The sequence below is a fragment of the Ceratina calcarata genome, unplaced genomic scaffold (assembly GCF_001652005.2).
Source record: "Ceratina calcarata isolate Rehan_Ccalc_2016 unplaced genomic scaffold, ASM165200v1 scaffold43, whole genome shotgun sequence".
NCBI lineage: Eukaryota > Metazoa > Arthropoda > Insecta > Hymenoptera > Apidae > Ceratina > Ceratina calcarata.
The window spans coordinates 259,298-271,698 of NW_017166721.1; the positions used below are offsets into that span (position 1 = coordinate 259,298).

General features: G+C 43.6%; 1 protein-coding gene across 5 annotated transcripts in view; it reads left to right on the forward strand.

Moving 5' to 3' along the window:
* Positions 1-11,230, forward strand: part of LOC108626844 (hemicentin-1) — a 205,461-nt gene extending 194,231 nt beyond the window's left edge. For all 5 annotated transcript variants that reach the window (XM_018027759.2, XM_018027757.2, XM_018027758.2 and 2 more), the window contains one exon: positions 4,283-11,230. In XM_018027759.2, the coding sequence (XP_017883248.1) occupies positions 4,283-4,392 (110 nt within the window). In that variant the 3' untranslated portion in view covers positions 4,393-11,230. The remainder of the gene's footprint in view (positions 1-4,282) is intronic.
* The last annotated feature ends 1,171 nt before the right edge of the window (positions 11,231-12,401 follow it).

The following is a 12,401-nucleotide window of genomic DNA, read 5'->3' on the forward strand; positions in this document are numbered from 1 at the left end:
GTATAGCCAATACATCCTTAAGTATCATGCGACTCAGTTTTGTCACAATATTCCCTGTAACTCGTACCATAGTGTGTATAGATGACAAAAATAGAAACAGGTAATAATAAGAAAAAGAATAGTATGCGAAATCGTGCGTCTGATATGTAATCAGAATTTCTGACGTGTGTGCGTGTGTGTATCGATTTTGTATTCCCAAGTGTCGATAGTTTCACGGTGCAGCGACTGCGATACACAAGATTATGAGAACAGCCACGTTCGTCGTTAAGTTTGCCGAGTTAAATTAACCTCTTATAATCTAATATCGATTCCAGTTTGGCTCGACGCGACAGTGAATTGCTGCGGTACACAAGGTAGTTGCAGCCTCGTGTGTGATTCGACTGGAAATTAATGACGCGGCAGAGAACACGCCTTCTGGGCGTTAGTACACGCCAAATATTTCCTTTACCGCAGGAAAACTTTCGTGGAATGTATTCGGTCAAATTGCTTCACACGATAAACCACGATTACATATTATGTATTGCGATTTTAAACTCCTGTCTGACTACATAACGACTCGTACTACTTATTCCAGGAAATACCCATTAATCATTTAATCTCGTCGACGACGAGAGTACTTTTAACTAATTGGTACATCGAATATGAAAACAGCTATCCTTTGTCACCGGCGTTAATTATTAATTTTCACCCTGTACGTGAATGCGCGCGGAACGATCCGAGGCATAGCGCGTCAAGAGTAACCGAAGGTAAGGAACCTCGGAAGATGACATACATGGCGTGTAGAACGTGAATGCAGTGACACGAACGCGACACGGGGCGTATGGAACCGCGACACGGCACGTAGAGAGGAAACCGAGATTACGCACATCGTTGTACGGCGGTTGTATTAAAACGAAACATAAGCTCGCGAGTCGTCGACACGCCACGGCGCCGATTCGCGCGTGCAGCGCTACGCAAGCTTCGGTTACTCCGGCCCACAGCTTGGAAATCCTGAGCACACCGCACCGTATCTCGCGATTCCCGGCCTGATTAATGTAACTGAAAGCGCAGTTTGTTCTACGCCCGTTTAGCCTCGCGCCACCGCAGCCTCGCGGAGTTCCTGTTACGTGCCGTTCTTACGGGAAACGATGCCTACCTATACCCTAACCACCGCCTTCGCCTATGCCAATGAATTTTCTCCAACGACGGCGGGTGCATCGGTTATTCAACGGCATGCATGTTCGCGATACGCGTTAAGAAGTTTATGCCCCGAGACCGGTCCGGAATACGATACTCGGATCGTGTAACTTTACACGTGTAACCAGGCTAAATCGCACCTTCGCCCCGAAACGTTCTCGGCATTAACTGCGCACCTCCGAATCGCGTGAATCTTACTTCAAAGTACATACTGCTCTAAACTACGTAGTTCTCTAAAGAAAGATGCGATACACGAATAAAATAAGGAATACTCTATTGATCGCTTGCTGAACATCCATTGACGCCCCGTGCCATTTTCGCGTCACGTATACTTTCTTACTAGACTTTGATTTTTCCAACATATAAAAACGTGTACAGGAGTGAAATATTTTATTTAGAAGCGCAAGAGAGAATCTGAAAAGAATTGTGTTACAAATTTCTTGAGAGAAGTTTCGGGCCGCGACACGTGTCCGAGCAGTTCATAAAATACTCGTGGCAGTAGTTGGCAGGACGCGGTACGGTTCTTCCCGAATTCAACCGAGACGAGGATGTTTCGCCGAGTTGTTGTGCGCGCCGAGTTCCGTGAACTTTTTCATCCCCCGCGAAAGAGACTTCAGAGTCCCGTTCCGTCCCGGTCGGGAATTCCGAAATTGCACCAGAGTCTAATTTAAGGAGACTCTTTGTGCTAAACTAGAGCACGAAAAATACGTAGGATCTCACCGACTTTCAATGGGCACGAGCGCGAAGAACATCGAGTCGAGATTTATTTTTTCCCGTCTGCGAAAGGTAAAATTGCACATATAATTTGAAAGGTAGAAACCATGATCTTGTACATTACAATACCGTGGGTTAAACAGACTCGATTGTTATTGGTATGTAATCCTAGTTGTAAAGATCCTGTGCAATTTCCCTGGAGTATACTTTTTAACAGAGTGAACCTATTGTTTTTTCTTATACTGTACTATAATTATCTAAATCATTCTATGAATGTATGCATGCAGAAACCAAAGTTATAAAAGATCTGCAGTACTTCAAATAACTTGAAGTCTCTTGATTTGTAATTTATTGGCTGCGGAGTGGCACTGAAAGTGTACCACATTAATTGATTAAACGAGTGTAACGCGCTTCGTCTAGATGAAAAACAGAAGGCAGGTTAAGTGGTAGAAAATCGTGAAGGTAGGTGTAGTTAGCTGGGGAAGGTAGAATATCGTTAACGAATGGAATTAAAATCGATTCAGTCAACGTCAAGAGTAAACGCTGACCGTTCTTGTTGCCAATACATTTGCAACGGCGGAAACTCGTCCTCGCTCCGCAGCTGCGGTTCGCTACTTTTTTTCCCGGGGAAATGCTGATGGTCGTTTTCACTGAAAAATGAGTGCTTCTTGCGGCTGTGCGCGATCGTTCCTCGAATTGCACACCGTAAATTAGACCCCGAGTCGCCGCCCGCGGGCTGCAAAAATATATAGCTAGATATACGTACTACGTGTGTGTGTATACGTATATGTATATAGGTACATATATATTAAGGATAGAAAGGGAAGAGAAGGGATGCCTCCACCGAAATCGGAGAGGTGTTCGACGAAGGAAATCCATTGCCCTCGGGCCACCGGTGGATACTCTGCTGCGGATATTCGAATTTTCTGCCCGATACTTCGTACATCCGACGTGAATTTTCTACTAGTTGCGTCTATGTTTGGTAAACGTGCCTCTCTTGTTGGCGCAGGGTCTTTTCTGGATTGAAATTATGTTCACTAAACTAATCACTCAGATTCATGCGTATGGTCTACAACAGGTAGCAAAATTTTGAGGAAATGTCAAAATTCTTTTGAATGCAATTTTCACTTTTCATTCTAACTGAATATTGAATGGATATTTGTATAAACGCAAAATATCAAAACAATCGAAAACAGTTGAAATAACATCGGTTTCATGTATTGAATATTTACAGAAAAATGTTGGACAAACATCGTTATTTAAAAATAAACTATTTAACAATTTCCAAACCATTTTTCATTGTTTCTCCGTGCTATAGAATAACTACGAGATTAGCTTTATGTTTACGTTACTAGCGACGAGAGAAAATGTTCACCGAACAATACACGTACACCCACGCTTCATATTCAATCGGAGTTTTGGAAATTCAATTTCCACAACAACGCATACACGCTGACCGTGAACAATGTTACATGGAAGTTTGTTATATTTCATTATGATGAAAAACGCTAGCGATTGAACTGCACGTGAATGGAAAATATTTATTCTACCATAAATTCCACTTTCCAATTGTCAATTATTGTCATATTAAACATTAATTTCTGTAATCAGTTACAACGAATTACTTCAATCATTTTATTCCTTTTTTTGAAATGTCGACACTTCAAATTTCGTTCCTGATTTTTAATCATTTTAACATCGAAACTTCCAGTTTCAAAATGATACATTTATTTAAAAAAAAAAAAAAGATGGACTATGAAACACTGAGTGTAGCGAGTGAGAAGTTGTCGGGGCAGGATAGACCGAAACACAAAGCCGCTCTCAAATTGATAACGCGCACGTGCGCGAGCCACGGTGTACACGCGACTCCTATGAGCCCGTATATTTGTCATCCCCGAACAATCCACTCGGCTTTACCCCCTGGTAGCCGATTTTCTCCGCGTTCTGCGCCCATTCCCGTGCATTTAACGGGCAAGAATGCACACGTGACAGAAATGTTATGCCGCGGCGAGGCGTTGCCTCGGGCCGTTCAAAGTATAAACCGAGAGATACGTATGGAACGGCATAAGACACGATGAACCGAGAATAAACTCGCGATCGTTGTGTTCGATGATACTTTTACACAGACTAAAATAAAATGTTCCGTGCCATTGTTCGCCCTATTTTCCTCGACGCTCGTTGATTTTTAATCTGTGATCGAGTGGTCTCTAAACATTAATAGTATTAATACAATTATATTAATATAATTTAATACAAAAAAAATATAACGATCGCCCTTGGTGGATTGAAATATTCCTGTGTCCTTAATTGAATTATACAGTCGTAACGTCTCGATCTTTTATCTAATAATACAGTTTTACCCGACGTAATTCCGGCTTATTGCTTGTTCCAGGGGAGCATCCGGCTGCGATGCAACACGGGAACTCGAGCAATAGCGGCGCAGCAACGAGGACGCTCGCGTTGCTCCTGTTGCTTCTGCACGCCGGCTCGTTCGCGAGGTGACTGGTCGATCACGAGACCTTCCAATAAAAACGCGAGCAGAGAAGAACGCTGTTTTTCTTTTATGTAATCGAACGGAGGCGAGAGGATGGATAGATGGATGGATGGATGGAAGGAAGGCAGGAAGTAAGACAGGAAGGAAGGAAGGAAGGAAGGAAGGATGGAAAGATGGATGGAAAGGGGATCAAGAGGAGAGATGAAAGAAGCGCGTCGTGTCTCAACCAGCAGCAATCACCTTGAGCCCTTTATATATCACTCTCGATCATGCTTTTAACTAATGAGCAACGAAAGAGCAGCCAGGCCATCAAAGAGACTCCCTGTGTGACCTGGTGAACTGACATCTGACTGCTCGCTGCTCCCCGTGGACGTATCTGGATCGTCTTGACCTATCCGTCGAAGGATGCACTAATCCCAACAACGGTGTATATACCTAGCCAGTTGTTCTTCGTTCTACTCCTCGTTAAATGTGCGGCGTCGATCAACGGTTACACGTGAGTGAAAACAGTTCTTCTTTGGTGGTGGTAGTGGTGGTAATAACGGTGGTGGGTAGTTCTCTTGTCCGGGACGACGTCGAGCCGGATCGTTGTGATTGACAAGCAGCCGCGGGTGGTTCGCGAGTGTGCTTCTCTTTCGTTTCCGCGATGCGCTGGGGTGAAAAACGATGAATAGAATTTCGAGAAACTTGTAAATGGGTGTTTAGACACGACGCAGTTGGACTCGGTGCGATCCACGGAACGCTGTCCGCGATAATCAAGGATCTGTGCGGCTTCTTCGTCCTTAATTAACAGACACGCCGCGTGTCTGCCAAGTTGGACGACTGCCACGTTTTTTCCTTACTCTGACCCCCCCGTTTCCCATCGCGAGACGTGCATCCTTTAAATCGTTTCGTGCTTTTAGAATTCCGTCGAACGATCAACGTTCAGAGAGCTGTGCGATCGAACGATAGACGAAATCGATCCCGAGACTCGATTCAATTTCTGTTAAATACTCGTGGAGATTTCTAAGGGAGCTCGACTCGATAAATACGTTCTGTGTATTCATGGTGTGTAGAAGACGTTTTTAGAAATACAGAATCTGCATATGTATGAGTCGAACGTCAAAGAATTTCGACGTGACCAGGCAAGTTAAACGTAGAATTTGTATAATTCCCTTATCTGAGAATTGTACAAATAGAAATGAATTATTAATAATATGCCTGCACACCCCGAACATTTTAATTTTTAAACAATGTTTTTCGTTCGGATTCGTGGAACTCCATTCTTGATTATAAACTCTAAGGTCAATATAAAAGAGATTTTCAATTTCTTATGAACACTGCGCTTTATATATTTTATACGAAACGTAGTGAGAACGCTGAAGAAGAGAAAACCACTCGAGGCCATAGAAAAGCTCAGTCGTGTACACTATAACGTAAGCCAAGCAGTGAGAACTAATCAAGTTATTGTACAAATTCGTGCACACTCGCGCCTGAATTGGTGTTAACGGTGCATGATTACCGCCTTTCTCGTCGCGAAAGAACGCTGCTTTTGATCGGTAACAAGCTCGCGCACGCAGGTCGGACAAAGGGCTTGTTCTATAACAGCCCCACATACCGCAGTAATTCGCGCGATTAAACGACAGTCAGCAGCACCTGGCTTAGCAGCAGACGGTTACAAACGACCGACGTACGAAGAACGAAATGAATTGACGTCGGTTTACCAACGTAACACTTTTTTCGGGTATCAATCGGAGGAGTATAAAAAAGAAAGACCCTGAGCGCGAATAGATAAAAGTCGGACGAATTCCGGTAGAGACGAATTGGTGACCGCGGCTGGGAAACGTGACGGTTGACGAATTGCCGGATTATAGCGGTTCCCGAGCCACCTAATGAGCGGGATTTCCTTTTTATTAGCTCGAGACTTTTTCCGGATTCCGCGCGGCTTTTCTGTTTATTCCCGGCGGCGGATGGACTACAGGAAAATTTATGGCGTTTCCGAGAGGCTGTGTTAACTGCTCGAATTAAATTCCCCTATCGAAACTCGTTCTCGGTCAGAGATAATTCTAAACGAACTGGGAAGACCAGAAAAATATATTCGGCAGACCTCAAAAATATATTCTACTAATCACTCAGCTTGTCTTCATTCTGCTTTTGCATTAAACATTGGACGCACGAACTTATGTCATTATTTCGTTTAAAGCGGCACGCGTTGAATGCAACAATAGCCGCGGAAGTAGAATAGAAGTTCGCTTAACAAGACACGGAAAATAGAACATGGGAACGCTGGTAACAAGTAACATAGGTCTTTGCGTGACAACCGGGTAGAATAGCTATGCATATACTTGAGGATAAGCTGAAGCTGGAAAGATGAATTCTTTTATACCGTCTTATCCCCAGGCTGACGATGTCGACGTCAGGTTGACGAGCAATAAGCTTTGAAATTCGTTAATAATTTCGTACATATTGTTCATATACTTTTTTCTCTGCAATGATCAGTTCAATAGTTAATACAAAATTATAGAATCAATCGATACTATTTTTATTCCGATAAAGAGATTAATATATTCGAAAGCATAAACGCGATGCCAGAATGCTATCAAGTCGATGCGTCGTCCAGCTTATCCTCGAGTTTTTTTATCAGACGTAAACACGAATCGCGGATAACCGGAAACGTTTTACACGGGCCGAAGTTGCGGAGAACGCAGCACGACGGCGACGACGACGCGGCCTTCGCGGATTCCCGGATAAGAAGCAACGTATTTTCCGTGGCCCGGCGTGACCCGAATATTACAACAAAACCTCGGGTCAGGAATTCCGCTCGAATGCCGGAAGCGAACCGCTGTCTTCTCTTCCCGGCCCTCAGGGCTCCTCCGCTTGAATTTCCACCCAGACAAATATTTAGAACTCCATCGAGTTCGTGCTCTGAGCAACATCCACCGATCCTAGATCTGGATGCATAGTAATAATATGCGGCCAATTTCGCCGATTGCTTTTTCTCATCTTACGTAATAAACGCGTCGGTACGGCCCTTTTAATTATACTTTCACCGACTTCTTTAACGCAGCTGATTCTTAACGGTAACATCGAAGAGAATCTAAATTGTTTCGATAATAATCAACGATTGTCTAGTTGCATTCTTATTTGTGAAAACAGCGCATCTTTATTACGATGTAATGCAACAAATATATTTCAGTTTGTAATTTTTCATTTAGGCATTTTTCACAGTCAATTTCTAACGTTTCACTTGACGACGTTTTACAAAAATGTATATTTGTGTAAACATCAGCTGTCTGCTTATTTGCACATACGACAATAGACGTTCTCTGACCATGAATACATCGAAACGCGATTAGCGGTCGACGTTGAAATTTTTTAATACGATTCACTCGAATATTCGCTGAAGCACGGAATCGTTGGGAGAAGGCGAAAAACGGTTGGATGGAACAATCAGAGCTCTGTTACCGTCGGTTCCGCCGACGTTGCGTAAAATTTGGCTACGGATTCCCCGGCCCGAAAAAAGTTGTCCGCGACGGGAAGAAACGAATCCCATTTGCCTGGCGCTCGTTCCTTTCAATATTCCTCTCCCTCGCGTTCTTTCGAATCCGGACCCGAGGGAATCCAAGGGAAGAACCCGGATTACCCGACACCGCCGCATCGTGGCAGATCATTGATTTCGGATCGATTCGCGAGGCCATCCACATATCCGTGTACGTATCTAATAGTAGGACTCGATAAGTTCTCTAGCGTTAAGCAACGCGTTACGTACTCTAGCGACGAGTGGTTTTATGCTCCTGGAACGTTCCTGTCGTTCCCGACGAATTCTGTCAATGTTGCACGCGAGTGTGAAGCAAGTGTTGGGGACTCGAAAGGACTTAAAAGAAATTCAACTGCGAATGAGTGTTGTGCAATTAGCGATTGCGTCGCGTCTCACGCGGCAATTTAAGAGACGTCGATACACCGGAAACAATTACTGTACGCGCGTAATAAGAAAAATTGCGGAAGTTCCGATTGAATCGCTGAGTTCAAAGCAGAATTTCCGGTCTTGAAGAAATTCAGGCGATATTCAAAGCTCTCTAATGCTTTGTACCATCAAGGAAGGTCGAAAATTTGTTGGACGATTGGAGTCGAGTCCGTAAACCCGATCACGGAGTAAACTGTTCATCCGGGGTGCCTCGAGGAAACTCTATTTCAGATGTTGCCGTTTCTCGGTGTGCTTATACTAGGACTTCCGACTTGAACATTCGGATTAACGCGTAGAAAGTACGATCGATTGGTTCCGAATAACTGGAATGCCTTACGAATGCGAAATTAGCGCGAACGACTGATTATCCCCTGAAATCTGCACGCTAAAGTAATTAATTGCCCAGCAACGACTAACCATCGGGAAAATTGAATAACAATTCTGAAATATCTGCTTCCTCGATCGAGGGTTAAATATTAATAAACAGACTACGGACGTTTATTCGAAACATGACACTTGCGACGTCAATTTAGAAAATGAAATCCAAATAGGGATTTGCTTGATCCTTTTTCTATAAACGACTAAAATCCGTGGTCTCAATAAAGAAAAGTGTTATTATTGAAATTGTTATTAGAATTTATTATCGTTGAAGTTTATAAACGAAAGCCTTTTGGAATTTGAAAAAGCGCGGAACTTGGCAATTTTTTATCGCGCAGTTTATTGTATCTCGCTCGTACAATTCTATCGGTTATGTCAACGACTAATAGAGATTGTATGCCGTGGGATTCATTTTACTTCTTGCGCATCTCGTTTCACCACCGTTTCGCGCAAACAAACGAAGCGGTTTGGCGTGGCCCAGTAATTGGTACGATGAACACGTAAAGTTACGTGATCAGCCTGAATATTGACGAATGTAAATAGACGAGATTGATTGAACGTTGCAGCGCGGTGGAAACGATCACGTCGACCCATAGCGCTGGCAGTTTTACAGCCGGTGTTCGATTCGAACTCGCGTGTAATCCTTAATCGCGTGCCGGACACGCAAGAATTATTGCCAGTAAATTTTTATGCGGGATTATCGTTTCATAAATCTTTAGCCTTGTCAATATTTCCTTTGAAACTGAATTTGTTCGTATTATTGCCGACGAGAATGATTGAATCAAAGTAATCGGCGACGAAATTCTCTCAAACAATAGATCTGCGATTCGCGCGGAGCGAAACGTGTACTTGAGAATACACGTCGCAAATGGCTCAGAGAGCAGAGATATCTGAGAGCAAATTTTTCCATGCTACGTGCGGGGCACGTCAATTTTTTTTCCGTTGGGAAAGCGAAAAATTGACTCGTCGGCCTGACCTCTCTGGCGTCGTAACGGGCGACAGAAGCGTGCAAATATATGTATATGGAAACGAGCAGGCAGAACGATAAACGCTCCAATCGTCCGCGAATTTTTTCACTATTTTATTTTATAACTGCATAGGCGTGCGGATCGTATCGTCGCCGTTCCGTGCTGCGACCATGCGTGCACGAACAGCGCTGTAAATATTTAATCGGGCCGCAAATGTTGATAATCGAAGAGTCTCTGATGAATTTCCGGTGATTAGAACCGAAACGAAAATTGTTCGGTGAATCGAAAGAGTCTTATTGTCGTCGGATGAAAATTTATCAAAGCATCCGGACATCGAAACGGAAGATAGTAACACAGTTTCTTCGATATCTGATAGTGATACGATGCACACAGCGTGCAGTAATTGTTCAGAACTGGTCTCGATAACGAGTACGAGTTTGGCACGTTTGAAGGATCTGGTATTTAGAGAACGACGGGAATGACGTGAAATGATCAGCGCGCAAAGGGTTGAAAGTAGAACACGATCGCCGTTTCCGATATTTTATTCGAACTGCGTTCATGTCCTAGGGTCGCGTCCGTCGGATCAATATTTCTACCAACTTTTGCAACTATACACCCGCGACTTCCTTCCTCGATTCCAATGAAACGAGATGTTACCCCCCCGGCCCATCCCGTAGAAGTTTAGCAGATTAGCAGAGGCGGCTCGTGCATAGACACTGCCGAACGAACTGCCCCAATCTCTTTCGGTATACAATTTTCGTTTGTTCCTACTTCGTTTCATCGTCAACGATCCTATGCGATTCTCTTGTTTCGTATGAAATAACTGTGAAAAGTATACCGCGTATCCTTACGGTATCACGAGCCGTCACTGTGCGTTAGTAAAGGGAAGCGACTCGTCGCCGAACCTGAGATCGGCGCCGAAAGCTCCGCGTCGCTCGCGAGCGAATCCTTTTGCATTCCGTCACAACGTCGTTTTTCCATCCCCGCATAATCGCCGATCTGTCTAATTGTAATCATCGATCAGCTCGCTGGATCGATTCTGACGTAGGTGATCGCATCGAGTACCAACGAACAAGCACTACACATACTATACTAATAGTTCATCCTCGAGATTCACCTTTCTCGCGAAGAGGTTCGCATTTTTTCTATTTTATATCGGACATACGGACACGCATACACACGTGTACACGCTCCTATACAGACACGGACACGAGCCATTATTCTCCGCGTTGGAAGTTTCCCGAGATCACTTCCAACGCCCACTACTTGCCGGGTAAACGGTTAAATCGCGATGATTGTAACTCCTACGACATACACGGACACACGAGCTAATCGAATGACTGGTAGCGAGTAAGTTAATCGAACTTGTAACGAGATCAATTATTGTTAGCGAGCGGTAAACGTACATATGTTTTAGTAACACTAATCGAGGATGTTACATTACTAAGTACTATTCATGTATATATACGTATTAACAATAACAATTTACCGTTTATGTTCAATCCAATTGTACCAGAATTCGTAAGCCAATTAAAGAATAACGATTATTTGTGGGAATCCTTGCTCATTTCATTCTGGCCAACCCGTTTTAATTACTAGACTGCGTATTCCTTTAAGCAGTTTCATTTATACAGCTTTTTGTCGGATTCAAATTGTTTCACATTCTATGCTCCCACGAAGAACCGCAGTCTAGTAATTATTAGAACAGCAACGTTATAATAAATACCTGCGAATTAACTGTAATTCTAGTTAGTTTGTACAACTTCTATAGTATCGAATTTAACCCAATGTTATATATTTTTCAGTGCCGTGATTTACGACTATCGATTGCTCCTGCTATCTCCGTTCTCCTATTTTTTTCCTCAAGTTTCAGTGGAGCTATAAAACAAAAGATACGATGCTACATATCGTGTAACGGATTCCACGCCTCTGATATTAGACAGACCGGTAATAATGTTTTAATCATCGTTAACTAGAAAATAACAATAGCTCGGACGCGGTTCTGTAATCTCTCTCAGACCGACGAGTATATCCGTTCATTGTCTATGAATGTCTATCGTGAACGTGATTTAGCGCGGTCATTTGCATCTCTGTTGGTCCCGGGAGTCACGATCCGGCCTCGCGTCAGTGTCGATAAACAGTGCCTTGGATATAACTGTAGGTGCGAGTAGCGCAACGGGTATTCCGGTATCGGCCATTCGCGCGGTATCACCGATGAATGCAACCTCGTTTCTCATACCTCCATCGCGTCTACTTGCGCGGCACTTAAGCAAATTCCCTGGTTCTTGTTACTAAACGGCCACGTAGGTGAGCACAGTTTTGACGTAAGCCCCCCCGGCTTAAAGCAAATGACATTAGGATCGATTTAACCGCGGCGAGCCGATGGGTGTGGTACCTATTCGAGCGTAGCAAAATGTTTGTGCATTTTCTGGGGAATATTTCATCGAATTCAGATCGAGCCATGGCTGCGTCGCTCGTTCGATTTTCAGGATGGAACTCGCGACGTTACGATCCTGGATATCAAGTGAACGCTTATCTGCGTGGAGCAACGTTTCTAGGTGAAAGATAAAGTGTCCAACACGGTAGAAAGGTATCTGCTTCCGGCTTATGAATAGTCAGCGAGTTCATGTTAACTTTTAATCATAAAACTTCTCCACGACGAGAAACTTGATCGGTGTGTTAAAGATGAGACCGCTGTTTCTTTTTAACCTTACGCGACATTCGAATA